The sequence below is a fragment of the Acipenser ruthenus genome, chromosome 20, assembly GCF_902713425.1.
Source record: "Acipenser ruthenus chromosome 20, fAciRut3.2 maternal haplotype, whole genome shotgun sequence".
Classification (NCBI taxonomy): Eukaryota; Metazoa; Chordata; class Actinopteri; order Acipenseriformes; family Acipenseridae; genus Acipenser; species Acipenser ruthenus.
The window spans coordinates 4,810,577-4,837,569 of NC_081208.1; the positions used below are offsets into that span (position 1 = coordinate 4,810,577).

General features: G+C 39.9%; 1 protein-coding gene across 8 annotated transcripts in view; it reads left to right on the forward strand.

Moving 5' to 3' along the window:
• The window catches only part of LOC117425132 (agrin-like), a 155,129-nt gene that overhangs the window by 104,600 nt on the left and 23,536 nt on the right, over window positions 1-26,993 (forward strand). For all 8 annotated transcript variants that reach the window (XM_034904230.2, XM_058993238.1, XM_058993239.1 and 5 more), the window contains 13 exons: window positions 2,557-2,781; window positions 5,322-5,546; window positions 5,843-6,049; window positions 12,866-13,087; window positions 15,632-15,826; window positions 16,182-16,382; window positions 21,106-21,251; window positions 21,849-21,954; window positions 22,516-22,632; window positions 23,248-23,412; window positions 24,067-24,210; window positions 24,558-24,682; window positions 24,920-25,025. In XM_034904230.2, the coding sequence (XP_034760121.2) occupies window positions 2,557-2,781; window positions 5,322-5,546; window positions 5,843-6,049; window positions 12,866-13,087; window positions 15,632-15,826; window positions 16,182-16,382; window positions 21,106-21,251; window positions 21,849-21,954; window positions 22,516-22,632; window positions 23,248-23,412; window positions 24,067-24,210; window positions 24,558-24,682; window positions 24,920-25,025 (2,184 nt within the window). The remainder of the gene's footprint in view (window positions 1-2,556; window positions 2,782-5,321; window positions 5,547-5,842; window positions 6,050-12,865; window positions 13,088-15,631; window positions 15,827-16,181; window positions 16,383-21,105; window positions 21,252-21,848; window positions 21,955-22,515; window positions 22,633-23,247; window positions 23,413-24,066; window positions 24,211-24,557; window positions 24,683-24,919; window positions 25,026-26,993) is intronic.

Sequence of the window (26,993 nt, forward strand, 5' to 3'; positions counted from 1 at the left end):
GCTCCCATATTGCAGCTGTGCTTTACCCAGTTAGTGACCAAGTGGCATGACTTGTTACCTTTGCACATCACATCGGTATGGTATCATAAGTGATGATATTCCAATGCAAAGAACACCTCAGATAATAATTATACATACACTTTTTTAGTTGGGATGCATTGATGCACACATTTTTTCTTTTGCTTAGGTATGTTTCTTTTCTAACGTTTGCAACATTTAAAAAGGGGGGGGGGTAAGCTGTATAGCAGCCAACACTTTTTATCTGTTTTGTATTATTCACACATCAGTGGTAAATGCTAAATCTGCTTAATACTTCCAATTCAAAGATAGGTTTGCTCTTGCAAAGATACTGGAGATTTGAATTCTATCTGCTGCCTTATTCACATGTTCATCCCCTCCAAGAAGTGATACTTGTTAAGGAAATCGTGTCTCCATGTTGCTTTGCAGGGGCCAAGCATCTTGCTCAAGAAAGATAAGCAGAGATTCTTGTACGGCTCTGCAAATTTAAAAATAGACATTGCAGGCTGCTTTTTTTTAATAAGGAACATAAGATTAAATTGTATTTATTTGTTTAAAGCATAATACTTTTATATTTTTTTAAGAATGCAATTATATTCTATCATACCAGTAACAACAGTCCTTATCCTACAACCACTAAATCGAAATATTTTATTTATTTTGTGTCCTGGTATAAATCACCACTAACTATATATCCATATGTATGTGTATATATATACAGTATATATATACCATATGAAAACCTGTAGTTACAAATAAAACAAGAAAAAACACTGCATACAAAAAACAGCAGCAGTACAGAAAACAGACATGTCCTTTCATACCTGAGAGGAGCCTCTGACATTCCTATTTTCTATGCAGAACGTTAGACCGTTGTAACCCGAAGTAAAGCTGCAGATGCATACACAAGTGCTTGGAAAGACGTGGCTGGCTTACTAAACTAAACTTGGCTTTCCATTGAGGGTTGCATTAACGAAGGCTCCAGCCAAGCAGTGGCTGTTAATGGTTAATTTTGGTAAGATTACTGACGGGCTTCTTTCTGGCACAATCCCACCCCCTCCCTCCTCTCCTGAGATATACTCCCTGCGCCCTGCTCACTGGCTGTGGCAGGTTAATGAGCTAGATAGTTGGTCTCAGCATGCACCAGCTGTGCATTCGAGAACCTGAAAATAAGGGCAGTCATCCGGTGTCAGTGTGTAAACGAATCTGACCTCCGTTCTCTGTGAGCTGTGTCGAATAACCTGTCGTCACAGATGCCACCTCGGCCACCTCTCTCTGCTCCAGATCTTTTCTCTTACCGAGAGAGTCAAACCAGGCTGTCGGGGGTGGGGGGGGAAATAAAAATAAAAAATCACAGGCTGTCATTTTTTTTTGAGTGTTTTAAAAGACTTCACTTGACTGAGCTGATAATTGGGAACTAAGAAGTGTCTCATTACTTTTACTTTTTTTTTTTTTTGGCTCCCAATGTCATTTAAATTACGGAGAATAGGCTTGCAACAATGTACATGTAATGAGAGTGCTTATCGAGTTGAGTGCAAGACGTTTCTTATTTAAATGCACTGTCAACTCTAAAACTTTGTAGCTCTCTCCAAGTACAACTCCCAGAAGAGAGACTGGATATATTTGCTTAATATGTTTGCACTGAACTTCTTTACAAAATATAAAAGGCCTTTTCACCTAGAGGCCTTTTTATGAAATGCCATTTTCCAAGGTATTTGGCTAATTTTCAAACATCGTCTTAAAAAAGCCATTCAGAAAAAAAATAAGTACTTTAAAAATCATAGTGTACCAAAAATACAAGAATGTTTAGCTGGATATAAGTGGTTGACAGTGATAACTGTAGGGTTTGCCAGGTTATGGTTGGATCTACCCATCGTAGCTAGATTTTCAAACAGTTATAGGTAATTCTTTACATACTAATGGTATAGTTGTTTGGAAGATGGGTCTTTAGTAGACATTAACAAAGCTTTGTTTGATATAGTCCTTGACTGATGGTTTATCTACTGAATGGCCTATTATTATTATTTATTTCTTAGCAGACGCCCTTATCCAGGGCGACTTACAATCGTAAGCAAATACATTTCAAGTGTTACAATACAAGTAATACAATAAGAGCAAGAAATACAATAACTATATCAAGTAGTGCATTAAGCTCTATATCAATGCCATTCAAATTATACCAAGCAAAACAGCCCAACTCCTGCATTCTAAAGTAAAATAAATGATTAATATAGACACATATATACTTGGAATGGCATCTCATTCAAAGGCTGCACAGCTCAATGTTTCTTTATTCGGATTTTACACAAGTCTGTGGTTCTTACATGCTTACTCCCTGTACTCCTCACTAAAATAACCCCCTTCCTAGCTCTGTATCATGTTGCAACATGATAGAGAGCAAGCAGAGAGTGTGCACTCCCCAAAGCCAGCTCTTCAGAAACAGCAAGTAAATTGCCCAGTGCATTCCGAAAGGTTCTGCTTTGTAATGTAGAAGGTGTCTGTACTAACAATCCAGTTCCTTTTGTTAACGTCCCTTAGCTACAAAGAACCCTTGTTCCGAAGTGACCTGCAGTTATGGCAGCACCTGCATCCAGTCTTCTGACGGCCTGTCTGCCAAGTGTATGTGCCCGATCTCCTGTACCAAGCAGCCAGAGAAGGTGGTGTGTGGCAGTGATGGCAAGGACTACAGGAACGAGTGTGAGATGAACAAGTTCGCCTGCGACCACCAGAAGAACATCAACAAGCAGTTTGATGGCCCGTGTGGTAAGCGTGTCTATTTAAAAGGATTACTACATCAGGGCTGACTTCTACTGTATAGTGTCCTCAGCCAATGGAGTAAGAAGTTTGACATGGCTTGGTTATCTACTGTAATGCATTGACTGTCTCTCCTCCCTGTTTTAATTATTCCCGCGGTTTGCTGTTAATTTCCAGAACTCAACAAGATGCTCTGTCCGTTTTGCCTCAGCAGAAGTTGTGTGTGTTCTTTTTTTTTTTTTCAGATTTACATTTCATTGCGTATATCCCCTTCAGTCATTCATTTTTTTATTGCATTTTTAGAAATTTTTAGAAACAACAGTTTGTGTGAACTCTATGGAGTTCGAGAAGTTGCCCTGTCATAATTTAAAAAAAACAAAAAAAAAACATACAGTATATGCATTATAAAATAGACACATAGATAGGAAACGTAACATGGTAAACACATGGCACACACAGTGACTGAAGGGAATATGTTTAAATGTATTATCAGAATATTGTTGGATTTTAAGGGTTCAACTGAACCACATAGAAACCGTCAAACTTCAAAGTATATAAAAAATTTTTCAAATAGCAATGATTAACCAAAGATACCACACTTTGTTTCAGTGCTTAACATCGAAAATACAACAGTGCTTAAATACTGAGAGCTGTCAAATCACCTTTATTGATGGAGGAATCAAAACAGCTTATCTTCATTTGTAGTTATTCTGTAAAAAAAAACAAAAAAAAAAAAAACATGTGTAATAGATTTTGGCGAGTCATTTAGCATTCTGGGATTTTGAGGGTTTAAACATCAGTATACCAAAAAGAAAAGAGAGATAACTCTCATTGATTCACCCCATTTACTGTTGAAAGCTGAGAGCTGCAGAACGTTTTTCTTTGCTTGGAGCCAGGCATTTTCTGCTAGAGAGTGAAGTATGGGGTTATAAATCTGGGGCTGATCTGGGATTAGAGAAGTGATTCTCCTGACTCAGATACCTTAGCTTCAGCTACAAGGCCACTGTTCTCCTGAGTCATTAATGCAGTTCCACTCAGAAACATGAGTGTTCTTTAAGAGAGAATAGCTAATAGACACCCATCTCTTTGTTCTCTTTAAATTTGTTATGTCAATATGTACCTCAGGTCTGAAAACCCTGATGCAAATTAGAAAATATAAAATCCATATAAAAACAATGCAAGAGATAAGATGGACTGACTCTTGCAGGGTAAATGAAATTAAACGACTCTTTGACAGTGTAGTGATTTCCCAAGGGTGGAGTAAAAAAAAACCAAAAGGCTAAAACTTAGTATTACTTATATTGTGTCTGTGTCATCCTTTGAACAGCAGGCATTTGAGTGTGATGTGAGTCACAGATACAGTGGCTGTGGTGCTTCTTTGCTGTCTTGCATTTAAGCAACTTCCACGACAGATAACGTGTATAACTTACAAGACCTTGAGAAGATATTCCTTCTTGCAGAAAGGTCGTTCGTTGTTCTGAAGAATACAAAGTATTTTAAACACTACTTGTAAACTATATTGTTTACTAGCGGAGCTTTGAGAGTAGATAGGGCTGTACAGGGGTAGAAATAAGACTCCTATTGCGTAGCAGCTGTATCCATTCCCGGCGTTACTACAAGCTTGATTAGCTACAGTATATAGGTAACAAGCTCAAGTGTGACTTATTATAGTAAAACCAGGAATGGATCAAGCTGCTATGCAACGCGAGTCTTATTTCCATCTATGCTGTACCTGATTTTAAGCTTCCATATTGTTTTCTAACTGCTCATCTAAACGCACCACGATTTCTTGATTAAATAAATAGATTTTAAAGGCATTTTTGTAATGGTGTTAGGGTTATTACAGATGAGAGGAATACCAGATAACATTATTTTATGACAAAAGCGAATATTGATTAAAAAAAATTATCTTCAGGCAAATGGCAGCGGTATAGAATAGAAGCTGTGCACGTTTTATGTGTTGTAGTCTTTTGTTTTTAATTTGAAGATGTAGAAACGTTTTATTTTTGTATCCCCTATGAGTTAAAATTACCGATTTCCTCGTCTTGTCTGGTCTCTTAATGCCTGGTTACATCCAAAATGCCAGCGCTCTCATTTCAATAACGAGCTTCGTAATTACATTCCAAATAGGGATTATCTTGGCTGTATGTTGGCTCCGGGTGTTGGTGTGTCAGTATGTGGGCCTGCGACCTGAGATTTTCTACTTTGGATTGTTGGGATTTGTAAGTGCAGGGAGATGGGGTTCTGTTTACAGAGTGTGACTTCAGTGTGCTCTGTCCCATTAGAGCGAGACCAGAGTCTTTGGTTTGGGATTTACAATATAGATCCAAAAGAAAACAAAGAAACAATAGGACAAATAAAGAATTTCAAATGCTAAAAGAAAATAGTTTCTTACAGTTTTGCATTACATGACTTCACATCCCAGGCTAATCAAAACGTTCTTGGGACTTAACATTGATCTCTTAGCCATAATGTATTTACTAATGTGCCTGTACACCCGTGAAAGGACGGATAAAAGAGCTCTCTATCATGGCTCTCTGTTTCCTCAGACCCCTGTAAAGATAACCAGAACAACCGGGATGAGGGTTGCCGTGTGATTCCCAGGAGCCGGCAGATTGTGAGGTTCCCTTTGCCAGAGAACTGCCCCCCCATAAAAGAGCCACTGTGTGGCAGCGACGGGACCACCTATCCAAACGAGTGCAGCATGCTGCGCACAGCCAGTCAAAAGGGCATACAGCTTTTCAAAGTCCGTTCTGGCTCCTGCCAGCCTCAGGGTGAGTATATAGATACACTACTTCAAGTACACTGGATGTTTTGTATGGAGTCTTTCCTATACTGCTAGTCTGCACCTCTGAGCAGAGCTGTGTACAGGTCTGCAGTGGTGAGATGCAAGTTGTCCTGCTATGTGAACTGTATACATAGGCCACCCCTAACCCTGGAGCAATACTATACAGGAACATAAAGGGCACGCTCCTTGGATCTAGTACTGTTAACTAGTCTTTAAAATAAAGGTTGAGAGGGAATGTCTTGTTATGCTGAGGGTTTTTCGGTTTTGTTTATTTTCTGACAGACAAGTGCAAGGAGGAATGTAAATACAACGCTGTATGCCTTAACCGCAAACCCGCGCCCCGCTGCTCCTGTGAGCCCATTGAGTGTGACGGCACCTACAAACCCATCTGCGGTCGAGACAGCAAGACCTACAGCAACGACTGCCAGCGCCAAAAGGCAGAGTGCATCCAGAAAACCCACATTCCAGTGAAACACGAGGGGCCTTGCGGTAAGTGCAGCCGCTGTGAGAGACGGGAGGCAACGTGTTGCTTTAAACATGTCCGCTATCCTGGAGAAATGCTGTGTGCCTCTGTGTGTCTTGTATTCTCTATGTATTGTCAATATACGATCTTATCATTTAACACAATACAAGGTAATAATAAGTAATGCCCAAATAGGCACTTCTCAATTTGCCAGCATTTAATTACATTGCCAGTGTTGTCGTACGATGCATTACAAACATGAAAACATTCATCTCATACATTATTCATGACTCTCTTTGTATCTCTTTCTCTCTCTCTATGTCTCCAATAATACGGTAGTACCAGTATGCGTCTGATTTTTGTTTTTTGTTGCACTTTCATAAGTACAAGTATTGTCTTTCACGGTTTTTTTTAATGTCTGTTTCACACTGTCTGTCTGTCTGTATGTCTAGTCTCTGGCAACCGTCTAGTTCAGAGTTGGAGCTGGACACACTGCTGCCACTGTGATTGGGGAGAGTTCGACCTTTGACCTTTTTCATGAGGGCCTTGACTGTGACCTCCTGGAGGTCATGTAAGGTGTAAATCAAGAACAAAAAAAGGAGTCATCAGTTTGATTGCCTTAATTACAACGAATACTTCCTTGATTTGTAAATGTGTTCGAAGTTTCTTATTTTTAATTTTATTTAATATAAATTCTTGAAACTTTAAGCCATTTCTTCCCCAAGCTTCCCGTAGATTTGGCCTCCTGCTCTTTCTCCAGTCCTCTGGGTGGGGGGGAAAGCTTCGTCAAGGTTGGCGGTCTCTTCGTGTTCAATGTGCTGTGTTTGTCCTTTGTTGGATACTGTATTCCCTAAACGCTCCCCTTTCCACCCCCTGCATGACATTTGCACCTCACTCCAGTTTGAAATGCATTTGCACTCATGCTGCCTGATACAATCCGAATGGCTTTCATATTTATTATCTAAGCTGAAAATGGAATTGCTGTCAACGGAACACATTTGCATGCGTTAAAGTTGGTGTCATCAAATTGTTTATACATCCTAATTAATGTTGCTGTTGGTGAGATCAAAAAGATGATCTGTCCTCGCGGATCAGTTGTGGCTGTCGCAGGGAAGTCTTTTCCTGCAGTGCTGTGCAGATCAGGTGGCTTGATTTTAAAGACTGCTCTGTGTTACACAGTTTATAGTTCTAAAGAAGTATAGAAATGTGTTGTCTTGTCATTTAAAACCAGATAGCAGAAAAGTGTTAAATCCTAAGGTTTCTTTAAGCTGTTTATTGGAGTCAAAGGCTGTCGTTTTCATCAAGCGGAAAAAAAAATGATTCCAAAGGAATTCACTATTTTTCAAACTAGATTCCAAATTGCTGTTAACTAGAGTCTTTTGAGATTCAAAACACAGCACAGGGAAGCAAAATGTTCAAATGAGCTTGGTTAAATGTCTGGTCCACTGAACACTTGCATGTTTGGTGACAGGATTCGTAGTGTCGATCTGGACATGCATGTAGGGGAAGTGTAGTCTAATCTATTTACACTGTATAATATGCATGCACACGATGGCTTTTAATTAAACATCAAACACTGTCAAAGTCTTCCCAAACGTTGCCTTGTAAGGTTCTGGAGTCGGAAATTACTTCATTTATTTATTTCTTGATAGCATTTTTGCCCGACACAGTTAGAGGTTTGAACTACAGTGTTGACATCTTTATAAGGCAGGCCTGTGAAAATGAAGAGCTGGGAGTGGGGGGGGCAGGCTTTGATTTGAACGCAAACCAGGGAATGAGAGCAGCAAAGCTCCTGGGAATTTCATTTCCCTGCTTCTCTACGAAGCACAGAAGCACAGACGAGGTAAGGCGGGGGGTGTCAGGACAATTTCCACATCACCGTCTCCTCCAGCACACTTGTCTCAGGCATCGGTGAGAGCGAGACAGGTGGCAAGTTTATTGATCATAAAAAATCAAATTTTTGACGCAATCTCGAGTGTGTAGCCCTCCGTCTCCGTGGATGACAGCTTACAAGAAACCGCAGTTCAGTTTAGACCACTGTATCAATGTCCTTTTCAATCAGCGGTCATGCTGTGGGAAGATGATAGGAGGGGAGCGGTACTGGTGTTCAGTTAGTGGCATTGTGTCAGGGGTACAGTGAAGCACCTGTACATGCAATTTTTGTACTATCCTAGGAACCACTCGTCTAATTGTTATGAGCTGGGGTGTTGAATTCTGTTTAATTCCTTAAGATATAAACTTGAACACATTTAAGATAACCCATTACAAAAACTAATCCAATTGTATTGTGCACGCGACTAATGTGTAGATAGAATATGAGTGAATACTGAATATTAAATAACTAACCTTTCACCATATAGTTACTACAGTATAAAACTGAGGCAGACAGCTATATGTTCAGTCACATTTTTTATAATTATGAATGTTTCAAAATTATAATAATCTTTAACCCCTATTAAGATAACACGCTTCAGAATCATACGTTTGCATATACATTTGTTATGTTATTCCGGACGCTGTGAATCTAAGTCATGATGACATGCATTTTTTTTAGCTGATTAGCTGAGCTATTGAAGGCTGTATCTTGGAATTCACTTGTCCGATTTTGCTGGATATTTAGTGTGAGATTCTATTCCTCATGCTATGCACATCAACAACAAAGAAAGAAACAGTAATTGCATTCTCAAACATTTGTCAATTCCATGTGCTGATTGCTACTGTTATATCATTAGCACCTTGAGTTCCAAAGAGTTCCGCAGGCAGTTCTTCATGCCAGAGCGAGAACTAGGAGACCAATAAGTCCTGGGCTATTCACATATGTAACTAAATGGAGCCAAAGAGGAGATAATGGTTAGAAATTGCTGATGTGTTTTGCCTCTGTGTTTCATTTAAAATGCGATGTGAACTTTGGTTAATGCTTTCAGTTGTTAGGATGGAGAGGTTTCAATTTGTATCGAGACAGATAAATTGAACAACTGCTTGACCTCGGCCAGTGAAGTGATCAGCTGAGCGATGAGGGAATGAGATTTTTATTTCACTATATTTCCATCTCCATGGCGCAGTATATTAATACTTAGCTAAAGAAAGGTTCAGAATACAAGCGCATCTTATTATAAACTCTTCAGCAGAGTAGCTTAGTTATTGAGCTTTGAAGAACCTCAGTTTGAACTAATATCATTTTGCAATGGCTTCTCAAGCCATGATAGGAATCCCTTTGTGTTTGAAACATTGGTTTCAGACACGATAGAGAGGGAAGAATGTAAACTACATGCTCCTAGCATCCTTCACGTTTTTACAGTGCTACCCCATCGTTATGTCATAAAGTGGAATCGTACTGTAGCTACCGATATCTTAAACAATAATAGGTTTAGTAGCCCACTGGGAGGCTACTAGTGAAAAATGACCAGCTGTCACAGTAGTCAATCCTGCTCCATAGCCCCCCAGTGGGTGTTTAGAATGTAATAATGAGAAGCTGGTTTGGCATCAAGCTTTGCAAGTGTATTAATGGATCTATGAGGTTTGGAGCCTGCAGTCTCTCATTTGTGTTCTATTCTAACCAATCATTCCTGTGCTCTGCGCTGATTTTCTAACATCCAGTATCACCAACCTCTGATTGTGTGCATGGAGCCAGATTTTCCTTTTAGTTTGTTCCTTTTAATGCAAGTTCTTGATTAGACATGATTTGAGTGTTCGTTTGACAAAAGTGGCCAAAAGTTTTGCATCACCCTATAGAATTAACTTCATGAAGTCAAATGAAACCTGCTGAATAATGTAACGTTAACATATTGAATTATATACCGCGTTGTAGTTTTCCATATACTTAACGAAAAACTGACTCAATCCTAAAATTCTAGGTGATGCAAAACTTTTGGCCACAGCCCTTCGGTGTGAAATATTTTGACTTGGTGGGTAACAAGAGCATAGGAAACTCAATACAGTCTCCAGACAATCGTTGCTGTTTGATATATGTGCAGGGAGACAACAGGGAGATTTCATTCTGTATGTTAATATTGTTTTATTCCGAACATGCTAACGCCCCCCCCCCCCCCCGGAACCCCAGTTTTGTGACTGTAATAACTCGTAAATAAAATAATAATAAGTTGGTGCAGGCAGCAGATGTATCATCTAGTGAAGGTACAAGACATCCATCATAATTTAGCACCCTGTGTGCGTGCTGCAATGGGGTCCTGTCTGTGTAATACCCATGCATTTCATTGCAAGTTCAGATTTCACAGTCCGTTGCCTGTCTTGTTCCCCAATTCCTTGCAGTTTTCTTTCCTGTGCTTTCAGCTTGATAAGCTTACTTTGGTTCATAGGTGTAGAGGGGATACACCGGTTTCCAGTGTTCTTTCAGAAATATAATGGTTATTAATGGGGGAAGAAGTACCAGGAGGGTGGGGAATGCTGGGATAGTCAACCAAAAGAAACAACATGATTGGCCCCCTCCTTGCTTTTTTTTCTTTTCTGAAAAAAGTCCCTTTTTTGTTTTTAAAATGTAACTGTTCGTCTAACATATATAAAATTAATAAGGTCCCTGTTAATACAGGTTACTGTGTTTTTCTGCCTTTGACTCAAAATTAATGATGCAAATATTTTTGAAATTGTTTCTTTCTTTAAAATATTACCATCTTTTTCAATGTGGGGGGGAATAGCTTAACGATGAGAAATTTGAACAAAATTCAAATCAGCGTTCCTGAAAAAAGAAAAAACCAGCCCATGGCAATCTGTAACATTCCCTTGGGTGAACCAGTTGGTTTATACTGCACAGAGACGGCTTCTTTGTATCAGTAATTTCTGATGAGCAGTCACCACTTCCTGCTAGTGCACTTTAACCATGGTGGAAAACCCAGTAAAGAAGGCAAGATTATAGGGAAGGATGGTGGAGCGTCACCCTGAGAGAATAAGGATTGAGCTGTAATATTTCTGGAGTTATCTTTCAAACCGTACTTGCGTATGTGGTGTGCATCACAAGCCTGCTATTAGCATTGGTGGGCATGTAATCTACACTTAAGGGACAGTGTGCGTGAAGGATGAGTATGTGAAGGGGCGTGCAGCAGATGGCACTTTATGGAGGCTGAGGTTTTGAGATGCATTTAGACCCAGCCCGATTTGCAGTTTAAGCTAAGGATTGGAAGGCAGCTCAGACAGAGAATCGGGTGATTTGTTCACATTGTTCTCTCAACACACACACACACACAGACACACATACACAGAAGGGTTGGACAAAAAAATGACAAACCCCTGTCAGAGCGGTTTGTGAGGAGTTTACATTCTAGAAGCTCATTCCTCAGTGATTACCACCTCTCTTGTACCTTCAGGGAAAGATTGGGGGCGTAAATCTCCAGGGAAGTCTGCAGAAAGTCTCATTAGAGTTCAACCTTTTGAATGACTTTTAACAGGGGAGAGAGGCGTATATTCTGCATTACAGAGTGGCAGAGACATCATTAGCCTAGCAAACAGAATCCAATACACAGTGGAGGAAAAAAAAATACATACCGCTCAGTTGGTTTAAACTGCTCAATTCCTAAAAACCATTTGGTGAAAATCCATATTGAATTGGATTGAAAGAGTGCTAACAATTGTCTTTTCGGAAGAGAACTAGCGATCACTTCAGGGTAATTGATTGAAGAAATCACTACGGAAAGTGTAACTAATATTTAAGACTTCCCATTCCTTTTAATAAAAATGTATTTTTGAATTGTGCGCCCTCTGTGATTGTGTTTAATCCCTGAATAATTTCTTTAATGATTAAGCCTCAGGCTGCTTCTTGGAAATGGAGCAATTTGATAACGGCTTCCATTTCGAAATACTTTTTTTGGTTTTGTTAATGTAGTTTGAAGAGCTGTCTAATAGCCTGTCACTTGCTGAGGGAGAGTACATAAAGACCCACCAGGGCACTGTTTTTTTAACCAAGGCCTGAAACTGAAGTTTTTTTCATAAACCATAGAGCTTTATTTCTTTAATGAAGCCAATCAATTGAAGTATATAAAGTAAATCAACCAGCTACCTTCTAAAACCTTTAATAAGTCTCTCTGGCAAATCTAGTTATGTTTTCTCAACACATGACATTTAACCATGAGCAATAAATAATAATAATAATAATAATAATAATAATAATAATAATAATAATAATAATAAATGTAGCATTGTTCTAATTCAGAACTCAATTACCCTTCATCTGTTAAAAGCACCATCTTCCTTGCAAACCAGGATTTAAGAAACAGCGTTATAATAATCAGAGGACCCAGTTTGACCAGGGCAGCCATGAACTACAGTAGACTTTCAGATGTCCTATTTCATTTTTATTTGTGTCTGTTCAGACGCATGGAATTTGAATTATTAACAGGAGTGATCTTTACTGATTTCGATGTATTTTTATTTTTTTTACATAAAGGGTTGCTTGGAGCCAACATGTACATTTAACTGGGAGATGCAGAATAAAACTAGCAATGGCAGACAGATTAATTAATCACACATTTCTACATGTACACTGTTAATGAAACCGCTACGCTGGCATACACAGCTTGCATGACAAATCATTCTAAATTCTCCAATTCAGAATTGGACCTCGAGCATGTTCAGCCAGTTCCCCTTTTTTCTGGTGACCAGCTCTTAAGCAGTCGTAGTTTATAGTCTCAGATGCCTGTTAGTGCTATGTGCATTGGAAAAATTCATAGCCATGACTTTGGAGGTGCTCATTTAGTTTTTAACTGTAAGGAATGTTAAGATGCACGACCCTAATGAACAGGTGTTGCCTGCACACTCTGCTAGCCTTGCCTGAGCTCCTGGCTAACTAGGCTAAGCGAGCTTCCTGCTAACATACCCTTTCCTCTCCCAAGCAGACCTCAGTGCCCCAAGCCCCTGCCATAAAAAGACCTGTGAGTTTGGTGCCACCTGCGTGGTGGAGAACGGCAAGCCTGTGTGCGAGTGCTTGAGTGTGTGCCCTCAGGTTCAGGACCTTGTCTGCGGAGATGACCACCACACCTACAGCAGCCTTTGTGAGATGAACGCCATGGGCTGTGCCTCTCTGAAAAAAATTAAACTCAAGCACAAGGGACCTTGCGGTGAGTAACAGGGACTCAAATCTTACCGCTGTTGGGTGTTTTTTTTTTATAGTTACCTGTGGAAACCTTGAACTGCACTGCTAATATTTGTAATTATTGTGAGAGGCCATGACATTGATCAAGAGTCTCCTTCTCCTGTGTGACTCCACCTTCAAGCCAAATTCTATTTGAAAACCTTTCTGCTCGGGTGGAATAGGAACCAGGCTGTCGTATTCAGAAGATTACCAATTTGTTATCCTTATACCTCTGACCCGGGCTCTCCCCAGCCACCTGTGTCTGCTCCTGATCAATGCCAGCGATCACATGGACGCTGGTGTACAGCAGCATCTCTAACGCCCTTGTTCCTATCCTGAAGGCAAACACAGGTTTCATTACACAGTAATGCGAGGGTTTCTTTCACACACTTACAGGGTGATTCATCAACACTACATGTGTTCTTGTCCTCCATGACTGTATATTCCAAAAATCACACAGAAATATAAATCACGACCATCACCAGTACAGCCTATTCAATTTGCCACGTTTGACTTCATTTCAATGCATTATAACTGTTGGTTAATGCTGTAGCTCATTATAATATAATACTATTCACATAAATGTACCTCACACCTTAAAGTTAGATTTTAGGTTAGAATGTGTTTTGAAAGAATAAAATCCCAGCCCTCTTCACAAACAGTCAGTCCTTATTTCATTCATTTTCAACAGACTTCTGTAATGAACCACATTATATTGTTGAAGGGCTAATTAGCAATTATGTTTTGGTTTTATGCTTGTGTTATAAGTTTCATTTTTCATGTCCTTTTTTTCTGTGGTATAATTGTAAAGCCAGTCTCTGAAACCGGGGATTATGAGACCAATCCATTCTAAAGCATTCTCTCGTTGACACTCCAGCACTGCAGAGCACAGGGGCTTTTTGTAATGCATTCACTGTTGTGTGTCCTATACTTCATTACCTATTAGAGACAGTGCGTTCTGCTGCCATTAGCTTAGTCAGCAAGAATTACATCAGTTCTCCCACTCCACTCTCCAGTCTGAAAATAAATGTTTATGCAAATCTTACAAGCTCAGTGCTGGGCAGATTTAATGTCAACACACTGGCAGCAAGATACTCAGCCCGGCTTGTTTGTAACACATGTTTAAACTCTGAAGGAAAAGGCGATAACCACTCCTTATCTCTGCTGTGATGCATCAGTGAAATTGCCCATTCGCTCAGTTTGAAATCTTGCACACACAAAAAAAATATAAAAAATGCATTAAAAAGTGACCCAGCCCGGTAAACTCAATTTTACATCTTAAAGCAGTGACTCTTCTATCCGCACTGAAGCATAGTAAATTGTATTTATTTAAAGCCCAGCAACAGCATGTCAGTAATATTGTGCTGATGATGCCATTCATCAACAAAACAGAGCGATAAGACGCAAACCCATTAGTTAATCCCTGGTACAATGACTTGGTATTCTCCTGGTATTTACAGTCATCACCCAGGCCCACGAGGGAGTCGTTTCATTAAGAGGCGATATCTGTACCTCTTATCATTTCCCATTGAAATAAGAGCGCTCCAGAGTAATGAATATGAAATCAATAAGTGTGGGTTTAATACATTTTTCCGAGGACTGTGAAGATGTTAATAAAAGATTATCTACAGGGCTCAGGTTGCTGCCGATTCTTTTCATGAAAGGAATTCTTTTATATTTTTAAATTTTTTATAATGTTCGAATGTCACTTGTGTCAGAAACTGGAAATGGACGCTGAGTTAATAGAGCTTTGAAGAATCGTACCTTTTAAAAAAAACGCAGATGCAGGGACGGATGCTTAGTTGGTAATATAGATCTCACACACAGATGCATACTGTTCTCTGGACAAGCTGGAGAGACCAGAAAAAAAAAAAAAAGGATTCTGATTTATCGTAGCTGTAGAATTTAAACCACTGTAAAAATGAAAGAGAATCTGTCGGGGTCTCTCATAGATAGTAGTTTCCAAGTGAGAATGAATGAACTTGTCAATCCACTATCAGGTTGATTGAGTGCTTGCTCCAGGGCTCCGAAGAAAAAAAAATAAAAAAGTGTTTTTGGGGTAGTTTTAAATCAATGAGTTATTGTGCTACTAGAATAGTCTAACAGGACTCTGTGCTGTTAACTCTCGTTCCAGCTAGTTCTCCATTGAGACTGCGTACCAGTTGTGTTTAAGGGACTGGGGGGCGGGGGGGGCGGGGAGGGATGGGGGGTAGGTGGGTTTCGAAAATGGTAACCAAACAAAAACTATATATTTACGATGGAACAGAACATGTGTTTCTGAAGCTGAAGTTCCAGCTAAGCCCATTACCATGTATCCTGATTCTGGTTGTCACAGAATAGATCAGGCATGCAGTATACTTGAGCAGCTGTCTTTGAGTCTTTACAGCTGGAAAGCTGTGGCACGCAAGAGCACAGGACAGATGGCGGAAATGCTTCCAGAGTAATATCTGAGTGCTATAATTGGGTTCTGGTAATGGGAATAACAGGGACCCTCTGTTTTAATCTTCCCTTAATTGTGCTCTTTCCTCAGAACTCTGCGGCAAGTGCCAGTTCGGGGCTATCTGTGAGTCTGAGACTGGCAGGTGTGTGTGTCCGACTGAGTGTGTGGCTTCCAACCAGCCTGTGTGTGGCACTGACGGCAACACCTACCAGAACGAGTGTGAGCTGCATGTGCGAGCTTGTACCCAGCAACAGAGCATTGAAGTGGCCGGGCAGGGAGAGTGCAGTGAGTAACGCTGTCTCAGTGGGAGTTTCTATAGCATTGACAAGACCCTTCATACTGGAGTATGTTTCGATGATGGGAGGGAAATAACACTTGGTTGTATGTATAAAATATCAACCTTTATTTTACAATTCGGGAAATAATTTAGGTTTTGCAATTCGCCATATACACTCCAAGTCTTTATTGATATTGTATGGATCTACCTCAAACCCTTTTTTAAAAGATAGAATAGCAACCTGTGTTTTACAATTTGGTAAATAGCTGTTTTTCCATATGCAAGTTTGGGTGACTGTATAAATGCAGACGGGTGTAGGTTTGTCATCTGGGGTGCATATTGATTGCTTTCTCTTTTTCACAGAGACCTGCGGTGCAGTAACCTGCGCCTTCGGTGCCCAGTGCATGAACAATCGCTGTGTGTGTCCCCGCTGTGATAAGCAGTCCTTCGCCCCAGTCTGTGGCAGCGACAGCATCACCTACGACAACCCCTGCGAGATGCAAGCCGCCTCCTGCCAGCTCAAGAAGAAGATTGAAGTCTCCCAGTCTGGAAGCTGTGATGAAGGTAGGCTGGAGTGTCAAACAGATCATTAGAGGGTCAATAACTGAAGTGTGTGCATCAGGCATGCCTGAGAAAGGACCCAAGATATCGGTTAGTAGTCACAATGATTTCTTCTCTGGCCTAATTTTCATGTTCATACATCCACTGATTAGCTAGCTAGCCATGTTAGTATCTGTGGCCAAGTGGGTTGCAGTGCGCAGGTGTAGAGGTGCTCAAGTAATGACAAACACGTAAATTCACGGTTCAAACAATGTTTAATTTGATACAGTTTATAATACAGGTCGTTATGACCGCAAATGATAATCCCAGGTAATACTCTGTTAAACACGAGTTACAGTCTTGAAATAATAAACACAGTATTACACACACACACAAGACACACACACGATCACAAGTCCACAGTGAGTGCTAACGTGCAAATGGTGAAATACAGTTTATTTGTGCACAGTGGTGAAGTGTTGTCCGGGTTTAGTGCTGGCCTTAAGTGACACCTCCGGATCATGTTAGCTGTCTAACAAGAACAAGCAAGTATAATTAGACACGACAAACAAGCAAAACACTCACGGTACATTTATAGTTCTCCTTTAGAGGCTTGCTCTTAACCATAACAAAGGAACAGATCACCTAGCCACGTCACCTTTTGTACCGTCAGTCACGCCTCCTTGGCTAGCGAGTGCAACCGTTTCTCCTCCAATCCGCGGCTGTCACATCGCTTCCCTTCTGGGGCGATGACTTGGTGTACTGTAGCTCCACCCCCTTTCTAGATGGCCGACTTCCACCTTTCCCTGGAATGAATTGTTAGACCATCCAGTCCGGGGCACTCTGTTCTCTTTACACAGCGCCCTCACAGGTCGGGAGGGAGATTTATAACCAAGATTCATTCTTTCTCTGTCACAGTATCTCAAGCTCGTTTTCTGTGTGATTTTTGGATTCAGTTGAAGCTGTTTCCAATTGGCATTCGTTTGAGCTTATTAGTATGGTTGGTATCACACTGTTCACATTCTTTTAAAGGGAACTGTCCTGGGAAACACAAACTAAATGTATTGGCTTCAATTTTTGTCCTGGTGATTGAGAATCAGAATTACACATGTATTACCTTCATGTATCACAAAGACCAATGACCTTCAATAGATTGAAAGACATACAGTCATAGTACAAAAAGTAAATAACTGGTTTGGTGATACAAACCCTAACCCTGATGTGCAGATTTTCTCACATAGCAAGTTTTTTTATTTATTTATTTTTTTTTTTTTTTAAGGTTAATGTGAACTGCAAATGATAAACAATTACACATGAAAAATATATTCACTGTACAGAAATACTATTTTCACTTGGGCAGCCATCCCAAATAATTCGTTCCTGTCTTTACTATATATTAGGAGGCTGTGTGGTCCAGTGGTTAAAGGAGGTCCCTGGTTCAAATCCCACCTCAGCCACTGACTTATTGTGTGACCCTGAGCAAGTCACTTAACCTCCTTGTGCTCCGTCTTTTGGGTGAGATATAGTTGTAAGTGACTCTGCAGCTGATGCATAGTTCACACACCCTAGTCTCTGTAAGTCGCCTTGGATAAAGGCGTCTGCTAAATAAACAAATAATAATAATAATATATATATATATACAATGCTCAAATTCATCCTTATAATGAATGTACTTCATTTATTGTACACACAACCAAAGGTACCAGTTATTTGCCGAGTGCTTTTATTTTGTGATACAAGCAGTCGTCTTTTCTACACATGAGCTGTACAGCTGTGGCCAAAGGTTTTGTATTACCTAGAATTTTAGGATTGAGACATAATTAAAAATAAATAAATAAATGAATGAACATAATTTAGATATTTTATTTGTCATGTAATTTAAATAAACTACAAAATGATATCGCAAAAGTCTCTGGAAGCCATGATAGTAGTACAATATTTCATGTTCGATTTTGAAATGTCCCATTTTTAAATTTTTGGTCAGTTTTTCGTGAAGTATATGGAAAACTATGAAGCGGTATGTAGTTCAATATGTTAAGGTAATATTATTCAGCAGGTTTCATTCAACTTTTATGAAGCAAAATGAGTTAATTCTATAGGGTGATGCAAAACATTTGGCCATAGCTGTAGACTGCAGCTTAAAAGTGTATGAATAAATGAACCCCAGGTCGCAGGTCTGTCAGACACGCTGTCACTGAAATGAAATGGACTTCAACATACAAAAGGGAATTACATAACCATCTATTGCAGGTTATAATCATCTATTTCAGGTTATTTCTGTATGTGTAAAACTGTAGAGACAGAGGTTATCTTCAGCTGGCTTTGAGGGGTAGTATACCATAAAAAACAACCTTGTTAGTTCTGGCCACGTTGGATTTTTATTGATGTCAGATCACAACGGTTCTTCCATGCAGTTTGTGTTTGGGTTTACTTATGCAGAATATAAACGTGTATTCATTAGTCACAAGGGGAAATGGGATGTTTATTCCTCTTTCTATTTAGCGTTAATGAAAAATGACGGTGTTCCAATTGGTGGATGTGTGGGAAAATGTATCACCTGTTTAATTTCACACTTGGGTGGGCTGAACTTGAGTTCTTTACTGACACTGACAAATTGACTATGGAAGTAGTATATCAACTGTGTGGACAGGCTATTTAATTGAATAGCAGTGGCTGATCAGTACATATGTCTGCTCAGAGCAGTTGTCTTTAGGATTCACATGGAGGCTTGGTTTCCAGGCTGAGGGGTGGACTGGTATAAGGTTTTGAAGGAAGTGCTGTATATATCTATGCATCTCGAACGCTGCTACCTGCTGTCACCATTGGCTCCCATTGGAAAAGGAACAAGCAGCAAATTGAGATGGATTACCAAAGGAAACCTGTCTTGGAGCCGACACGCTTCAATTGTGTATAACAAGGCTAGTGCCAGTAGAAGGATTAGCATAGACACCATGAAACTTCTATAATAAATGCTGTTTGTCATTCACTTAACACAAATATGATTTGTAATGTATGTTGGTGTTAATACAATTAAAAAATGATCATTTTGCATTTTGGGTAATTGTGCGTTCAAGTGGCATTAAGACTAGCTAAATGACTGCAATGAAAACTAGCTGTTGTCTTCAGTTTATCATCGCATGTACTGCATACCGGTTTGAATTACTCCTCTGTTCTATACTGGAGAACCGCGTATCATTTACTTGTGTTTACATGGACAAGCTTAAAAGGCTATTCCCCAAGCTACTTAACTGTGGTGCCTGTTCGAATTACTCCTTGAAATATATGGGTCAGCCAGCAGTACACTCTCCCAATTGTACAGCTCATGTGGGTTAATGCCCTTTACATTTAAATGTGCTTCTAATTGCACTAGTTTACTTCATTAGGCATGGTTTGCATCTAATCTCCAGGCTCTTAAATCTATGGGAATAATTGAGACTAGAAAGCATTTTATTTATTAAAAAAAAAAAAAAATTATTATTTTGATCCATCTCAATAAGCTGTTTCGTTGGGAATCATTTTAAGTTCATGAATCAAAAGAAAAGTACTGCTTTTTACCAGACTGTTTTTACAGTATTTGAGTTGCAAAAACTACACAGTGATAACATGTAAACTCAAATTAAACAGAGTCTTTAACACAACATTTCTTAAAATAGTCATTAATAGTCTTAGTGAACAGGGCCTATTACCTGTCATTGTGTCAAGCTACTGTAGTAAGATCATACATTTGGTAGCTGCTCAATTTGACTTGGACACAATGTAGCATTCATAACACTATAATAAAGGCTGCATAACACATAAATATGTGCATAATCCTATATTATCACTTAGAAAACCAACATCACATGCATACAGTAGTCATAACATATTTCATAATCCTTGCAAACCATTGACACTAATTGTTGAGATATATTACAAATGTATATGTTATGTAGGTTTTCAATGTAATTATAAAGGATTATGCATGCATGATATCTAGTATTTATTCAAGTGTTATGAATGCTACATAGTATCCAATTGAAAGAAATATATATATATATATATATATATATATATATATATATATATATATATATATATATATATATATAATTTTTTTAATTAATTAATTTTTTTTTTTTTTTTTGTGTGTACTTTACAAAAGATAGACTTTTTGGAGTGAATTCCTGAGTTGATGGCCCTTTCTTTGACAATGATCCTCAAGCATTGTTATAATCTTATTCCTTCATGGTAATAGGCAATCCTGTGCTTCACTGCACACCTTTATTCTTCTCGAAATAAGATGACAACCTGAAACGAGTATCGATGCTTGGATTAGAGAGATTCGGTACAGCCTCTCTGGTTGGGTCTTGTACTTATTTGATGGTATAATCTCGTTAAGGGGAGTGTCATGCCAGGTGGTACCTCCAATCAGTGCAGCATTGATTTTCCCATTACAGCCACTGCAGTGTGTAACTTGTGAACAGCAGAGCCACTGGGCAACCTAACGGGATTGAAAAATCCCCCCTTGAGTACTGCCAGTCTCCTCAGAGTGTATGCACATGATCTATAAGCAAGATAAGATGTACTGGAATGTTGACAGATCCTTATCGGTGCTTGGTTGATTTCTCAAATGGCTATAAAGACCAATGTCTTGTGATATATTCACTTTGGTGCACAGCTGTATCTATGATTTTCTTGCTCACATTAGATTGATGGTCCTATGAATAGAGTTATTCAGTTATATACTGATGTCTGGTGTCTGTTTCAGAATGTGGCTCTGGTGGTTCTGGCTCAGGAGAGGACAGTGTGTGCGAGCAGGAGCGATGCAAGAGGTTCGGAGGCTCCTGGGATGAAGACACTGAGGACGACCGCTGTGTCTGCGATTTCTCCTGTGACAACGTCCCCCGAAACCCGGTGAGGAAAAGGGTTCAAACCAGAACTGGCCAAAAGAATTCAGCTGCTGAGAGGACGACACTGGCTTTTTAGAATTTGTTTTACAGTAGGAAGAGGTGCTGCCAGTTTGGGTAGCAAATTCCTGCTCTGTACACCAGCGTAATCGGTCCTCCAGAGAACGCTTTGATGCAGCGCTTCAAAGCGTATAAACAAAACTAGGGGACTTTCAGGCTTAACTTGCTATCCAAGAGATGAAAGCCCTGCTTTGAATTAATAAACCACTTCACCTTCACTGTATGAATCTAAGAAGCCTTACAAGATCCCAAACTGTTGTTAAATAATGAATTGTCACACTTCTTCAGTGGAGTTTTCTGTTCTTCCAGTCCCTTATAAATTGTTACCATGGTATTTTTGCAAGGCATATTTGCTCTTTTCCCATGCTTTTCCAGTGGTTGTACCATGCATTTACTAGTTTACCCTGGTTTTCCATGTTTATTAATATGTTTTACCATATCTCGCAATGCTTTCACTGTGCTCTATGACACGTTGCATTGCTTTTACTATGGAGGTATCGGTGTGCACTTGCGGTGCATCCTAAATGGTTTGCTGTGGTTTCAGGTCTGCGGAAGTGATGGAAAGACACACAGCAATGAGTGTGAGCTGAAGAAGACACGCTGTGAAGAACAAGACGATGTTCAAGTCATGAACCAGGGGCCCTGCGAGGGTAAGTCAACCAGCCAGTTGGCATAAGGGCCATTACACTCATACAAAGCGTCTAAGTAGCTCGGGACTGAGTCTTCCGGGCCACGTCTTTGTAGTATTTATGTCTTAATTATGTGAGGAGCTTGCAGCTCACATGCTGTTTTTTTGTATACGTTTAATTTGTTTGGATGTTTGTTTCCATGATAGCTCTCAGGGTCTTATAACTTGTGAACAGCTAGTTGGATTGATTTGGAAATATATATATGCCTTTGTAAACTGTTATTGACATTTGGACATTGTTATGATATGCAGTGTTGCATATTATGTTTCTGTATTTGTACCTGTGATTATTGCTTGGTTATTTAGAATAAATAGTTAATGCATGTAGTTGTTTTTATATGACTTTTTAGTAAATTACTTTTTAATTGCAATTTCAGGGAGCAATTCTATTGTAATTGTAATTAGAATGAATCCTCTAGGTCTGCACCACCTCTATAGTTATGAACAGTTAGACTATATTTTACTGTGTGTTTTTTTTTTTTTGGTTAGGTACTCTAAAGTGTTCTTATCTGTCTTTGTCTAGCTGTTCCTGCACCTTTAGCCCCCACAGCGGTGAGCCAGCACTGCAGCCAAACAGTTTATGGTTGTTGCCTTGACAACACGACTGCTGCCGTTGGAGTTGGCCTGGCAGGCTGCCCCAGTAAGTTAGGCCCTGCATTTATTTTCGTGATAGATGCGCCCGAAATGCTTAACTGACTGACTGTATTCTCTTTATATTAGCTGCTTTCCCACTCTGTCAGTGTCAGCAGACCGGCTATGAAGGAAATAAAATATCGCTCCCTATGTTTTAAGGTTTCCAACATGCAAATTGAACAATAATGCCAATAAAATCACCATGCACTTCAGTACTAGCATTTGCTTTAATAAAGCAAAATGCATGTCCTGTTTTTGTTTGAATAAAAAAAGTAGACATGTTCCCCTGTCTTCAAAAGGATTTTATTTTAGAAATAAACAATATGACAAAAACAAATGCAGGGATGGAAATAGCAACCATTCCAGGTTTTAATACCAACTTGATCAGATACACTGTACTGTATAGGTAACAAGCTCAGTTTGATCCAGAAATGGATCAAACTGCTATGCAATGGGAGTCTCATTTCCATCCCTGCAATGTACATATTTACAGTATTTTATTGTCATTTTACCAGATTTCCAGATTCCCTGGCATTAATAAACTTTGACTAAAGGTCTAATAAAATAAATCAAACCTCAATAACAGACGTATTGTGTTTAAAGTGTATCTGCTTGCTTGCAGGTACCTGTCTGTGTAATCCGTATGGGTCATATGGGGGTACCTGTGACCCCAGCTCTGGTCAGTGCTCTTGTAAACCAGGACTGGGTGGACAGAAGTGTGACCGCTGTGAACCAGGATTCTGGAATTTCCGGGGAATCGTCACGGAAAACAAGAGCGGCTGCACCCGTAAGACCTTTTTCCGAATCATGTTGTCATGGTGACGTTTATTGTACTTATGTAGTGTTTTGCCATGAGTCACAATTCCAGGAAATGTCAACTAGCATATCACTTTGCAAGTCAGAGGGGATGGCATTCACACTGCTGAATGTCCTATTCAATTCCTAGGCAGCCTCAACCTGTGTGTCAGACAGTAGCACACTCTCCTGACCTCTGTGCCAGACAGTAGCACACTCTCCTGACCTCTGTGCCAGACAGGAGCACACTCTCCTGACCTCTGCTTCTTGGTAAAGTGTTGGGGTTGTATCGCGTACAAGGAGAGTAAATACAGAGCAGAGCACAGTAATAGTGGAGTTATAACAACACCAAACAATGAGCAGAATCTAGCAAGGAGACACCTACTGTCTTTCTCGCTGCCTTCAGCAGCAAATCACCCTGTAAAGTGTTTTAATACGCACCATTGTTAACCCAGTTAATGTAAGAGGATCCCTTTTGCGTGTGCTTTTTTAAAATGCAGTATAATGCCAAATGAATGCATTCTGGTTTTGACAGAAGCATTCCTTGCCGTGATTGCCCTACTCTTTGTAATCCGAGAAGTAATACCAGTTCTTGAAGTTATTGGTGTTGCACATTTCTAATAGCTGTCCCCTCTCTCCTCTGCAGCCTGTAACTGTGATGTCACTGGCTCAGTCCGAGACGACTGTGAACAGATGTCCGGGCTGTGCTCCTGCAAGACAGGGGTGATTGGCATGAAATGCAACCAGTGTCCAGACGGCAGAGAAATGGGAGTGAACGGCTGCGACAAAGGTAGGAAGATCCAGAAGGGCATGAAATAAACTGGAGGCACCCTGACCAAGATCACAATGGCGATGAGCACAGTCTAGGGGTTCATGATGGATAGTTTAAGGGTTGGGTTATTAGATTTGACTTTTCAAGGAGAAGGATTCATTAAAAAATATAATGAATTTCGGTGCTTATGACTCCGTCACTCCCCACTCCCCACACCCCTCTGTCTATCTTATTGTAGGCTATTTAAATGCAACATCTCCTGTTCTGGGCTAGCCGTTCCCCATTGACATTGCTTAGAGGTGGAATTCAGCCAGATTGACATATTTATGAGCAACATGCTAACCTCTTGTGTAACGTTTTGCCAGGTCCCTCTGCTGTCGCATCGTGCACCGGGGTGCAGTGTGAGTTCGGTGCTTCCTGCGTGGAGGTTAATGGGAATGCTTTTTGCGAATGCCCTTCATCTGACTGTGACGAAAAAAACAAGACCAAGGTACGCTGTACAAACAGTCAAAAAAGTCTTGCTGTAAAACCCAACTGTCTTGACTAAACCGGGTGCAATGCATCACACAAACCGATCGAGAGGCTCGCATTCAATCTTAAAGCCCTAATGGGTGGGAGCTGTACTTTTCTAACAAGAAATGTAATTGTTGGTAATGCATGGGAATGCATGCCCCTTTTCCAGTGGGTATTCTGCTCACTGACTTTGCTGTGTTTCTCTGATCTCCAGGTCTGTGGTTCTGACGGAGTGACCTATGGTGACCAGTGCCAGCTGAAGACTATTGCCTGCCGACAGTCCATGAAAATTACCATTAAACACACGGGGCAGTGCAGAGGTAGGGATGGGGGCAAGGTTCTGTTGCTTTTAGGCTTTCAGCTAAAACATAGGTCATATTCACAAAGCATGTACTAACGTACTAAGTTAAAACTATTTTTTTGCTAAACAAAACAAAATACATGAAAACAAAATACATGCAAATTTATTTTTTCATGCTAGTTTGTTTTAAGTTTCCCCAAAAAAATGGTTCAAGCTTCAGCACAGCATTAAATGCTTTGTGAATATTTATTTTCCAGATGCCAACAAACACTATTTGACAGGAGCATTTCTAATTAGCACTTTCTTGGCTGCCCTTTCATTTCTCCAAATCCATCACTGCAAAAATCAATTTTAATACAAATTCCGTACCTTCTGGAAAAGATTAGGGGAAGCTAAAAATGGTCTATTGGGTCCCGCTTTTTGGCTCCCCTGCAATTTGGAATCCGACACCAACGTGTTGTGATGCATACGTTTTAGAGTTTCAATCCTAAAAGAAAGCGGTGATTTAATTGTTTTGTGGTAGATGAACAGCGAGGGTCTGACAGACTGAAGCGCTCTGTGAGAGAGGGGCAATATTGCTAAGCAGACTGTGGATGTGCCTTGCCAATCTGCATCACCTCTGAACAGAAATCCTCTCTTCTGTGAATGGAGGGGATTTTTTTTTTTAGCCCCAAGGTTCTCATAAGCGTAGACCGCTAATGCAACAAAGTATGTGCTATTGTACCGCGGCTTGGGGTCTATTGAGATCATCAACCTCATTTCACGTGTGATTGGATCTGGATGAAAAGAGAGTCTGCTTGTGCTGGTGCGAGACGAAACACATAACCACCCATATTGGTTGACTCATTTCTTTGTGTCGGAATAGCTTTAAAAAAGAAATGAGGCTTCCATAGTGGAATATAAAGGGTGGGCTTTGCAGTTTGTGGAATACCTGGCACTGTTCTTTATGTAACATATATAGCAGTCACTTATGTGTTAGGGATTGGCAATGCACACAGACATATGGCGCGTGGGGCATGAATGATTCTGTTTGGATATCAGTCTGTTCTCCCTCAGGTATTAACTGAGATGAGGTTTAAATGAACAGCTTTCTTGGGTAAGTGTTGTTTGCAAGTAAAGGGAGGAGAGAGGGACATTCGCTTCAGTTCTGTAGCTTGTCGGTTCGAGATCGAGGTTAAGCATTTTCTCGCATTCGGCAAGATTGCAGCAGTTGAAGGCTGCCTTCAATTACATTTTCATTGGCTGTAATACCACCACCTGATCCCGGTGATGCAGTCATCTGTAGGTTTCTGAATGTTAGCCCACACTTGCTTGACTCAGTCCCTGACTGATAAGAAAGGGAGAGTGAAATGAATGCTACATACAGTACTCTGATCAATGTTGTATTTTTTAAAATAATATACAGGGTGTATAGTGCACATTTTACACAGTTATTATTGACTAATTACAAGATGATTAATTACTATGTAATTCAGGCAAATGCAATGTAATAATTTAATTGTACAGCAAAGAAAGCATCTTGGGTTAGCATTAGGTTTTAAGGTTATGTCGTTGACTCATATGAAGTACCGTATTCCTCTGAATTTAAGACACACTTTTTGAACCGTCTTTTGCTTCTCAAAAATATCCTGCATCTTAAATTCGAGTACAGTATAGTGATGTGTGTATTAAAATCGCCAACAAAAGATGTGACTACCCGAATACACAAGCAGCAACGTGACCTACTGCCAAGAAAAGACGAACCAAAACGTTACTGCCCGATCTCGAATCATCCATGACATACCAGCAGCCATTTTCAAAGAAGCGTCATTAGCTTCCTGAGGAATTCAAAGAGAAGCTTTTACAATTTCAGTGTTTCTAACAAACAGTACCAGCTTTGACAGATCAGAAATACTGATCAGACCCCCATATTTGTCGACATGCCAGGCAATACCACAGTTCACAAATTGGGAGAAAAACAGGTGTGAGTAATGAGAAACAGCACATA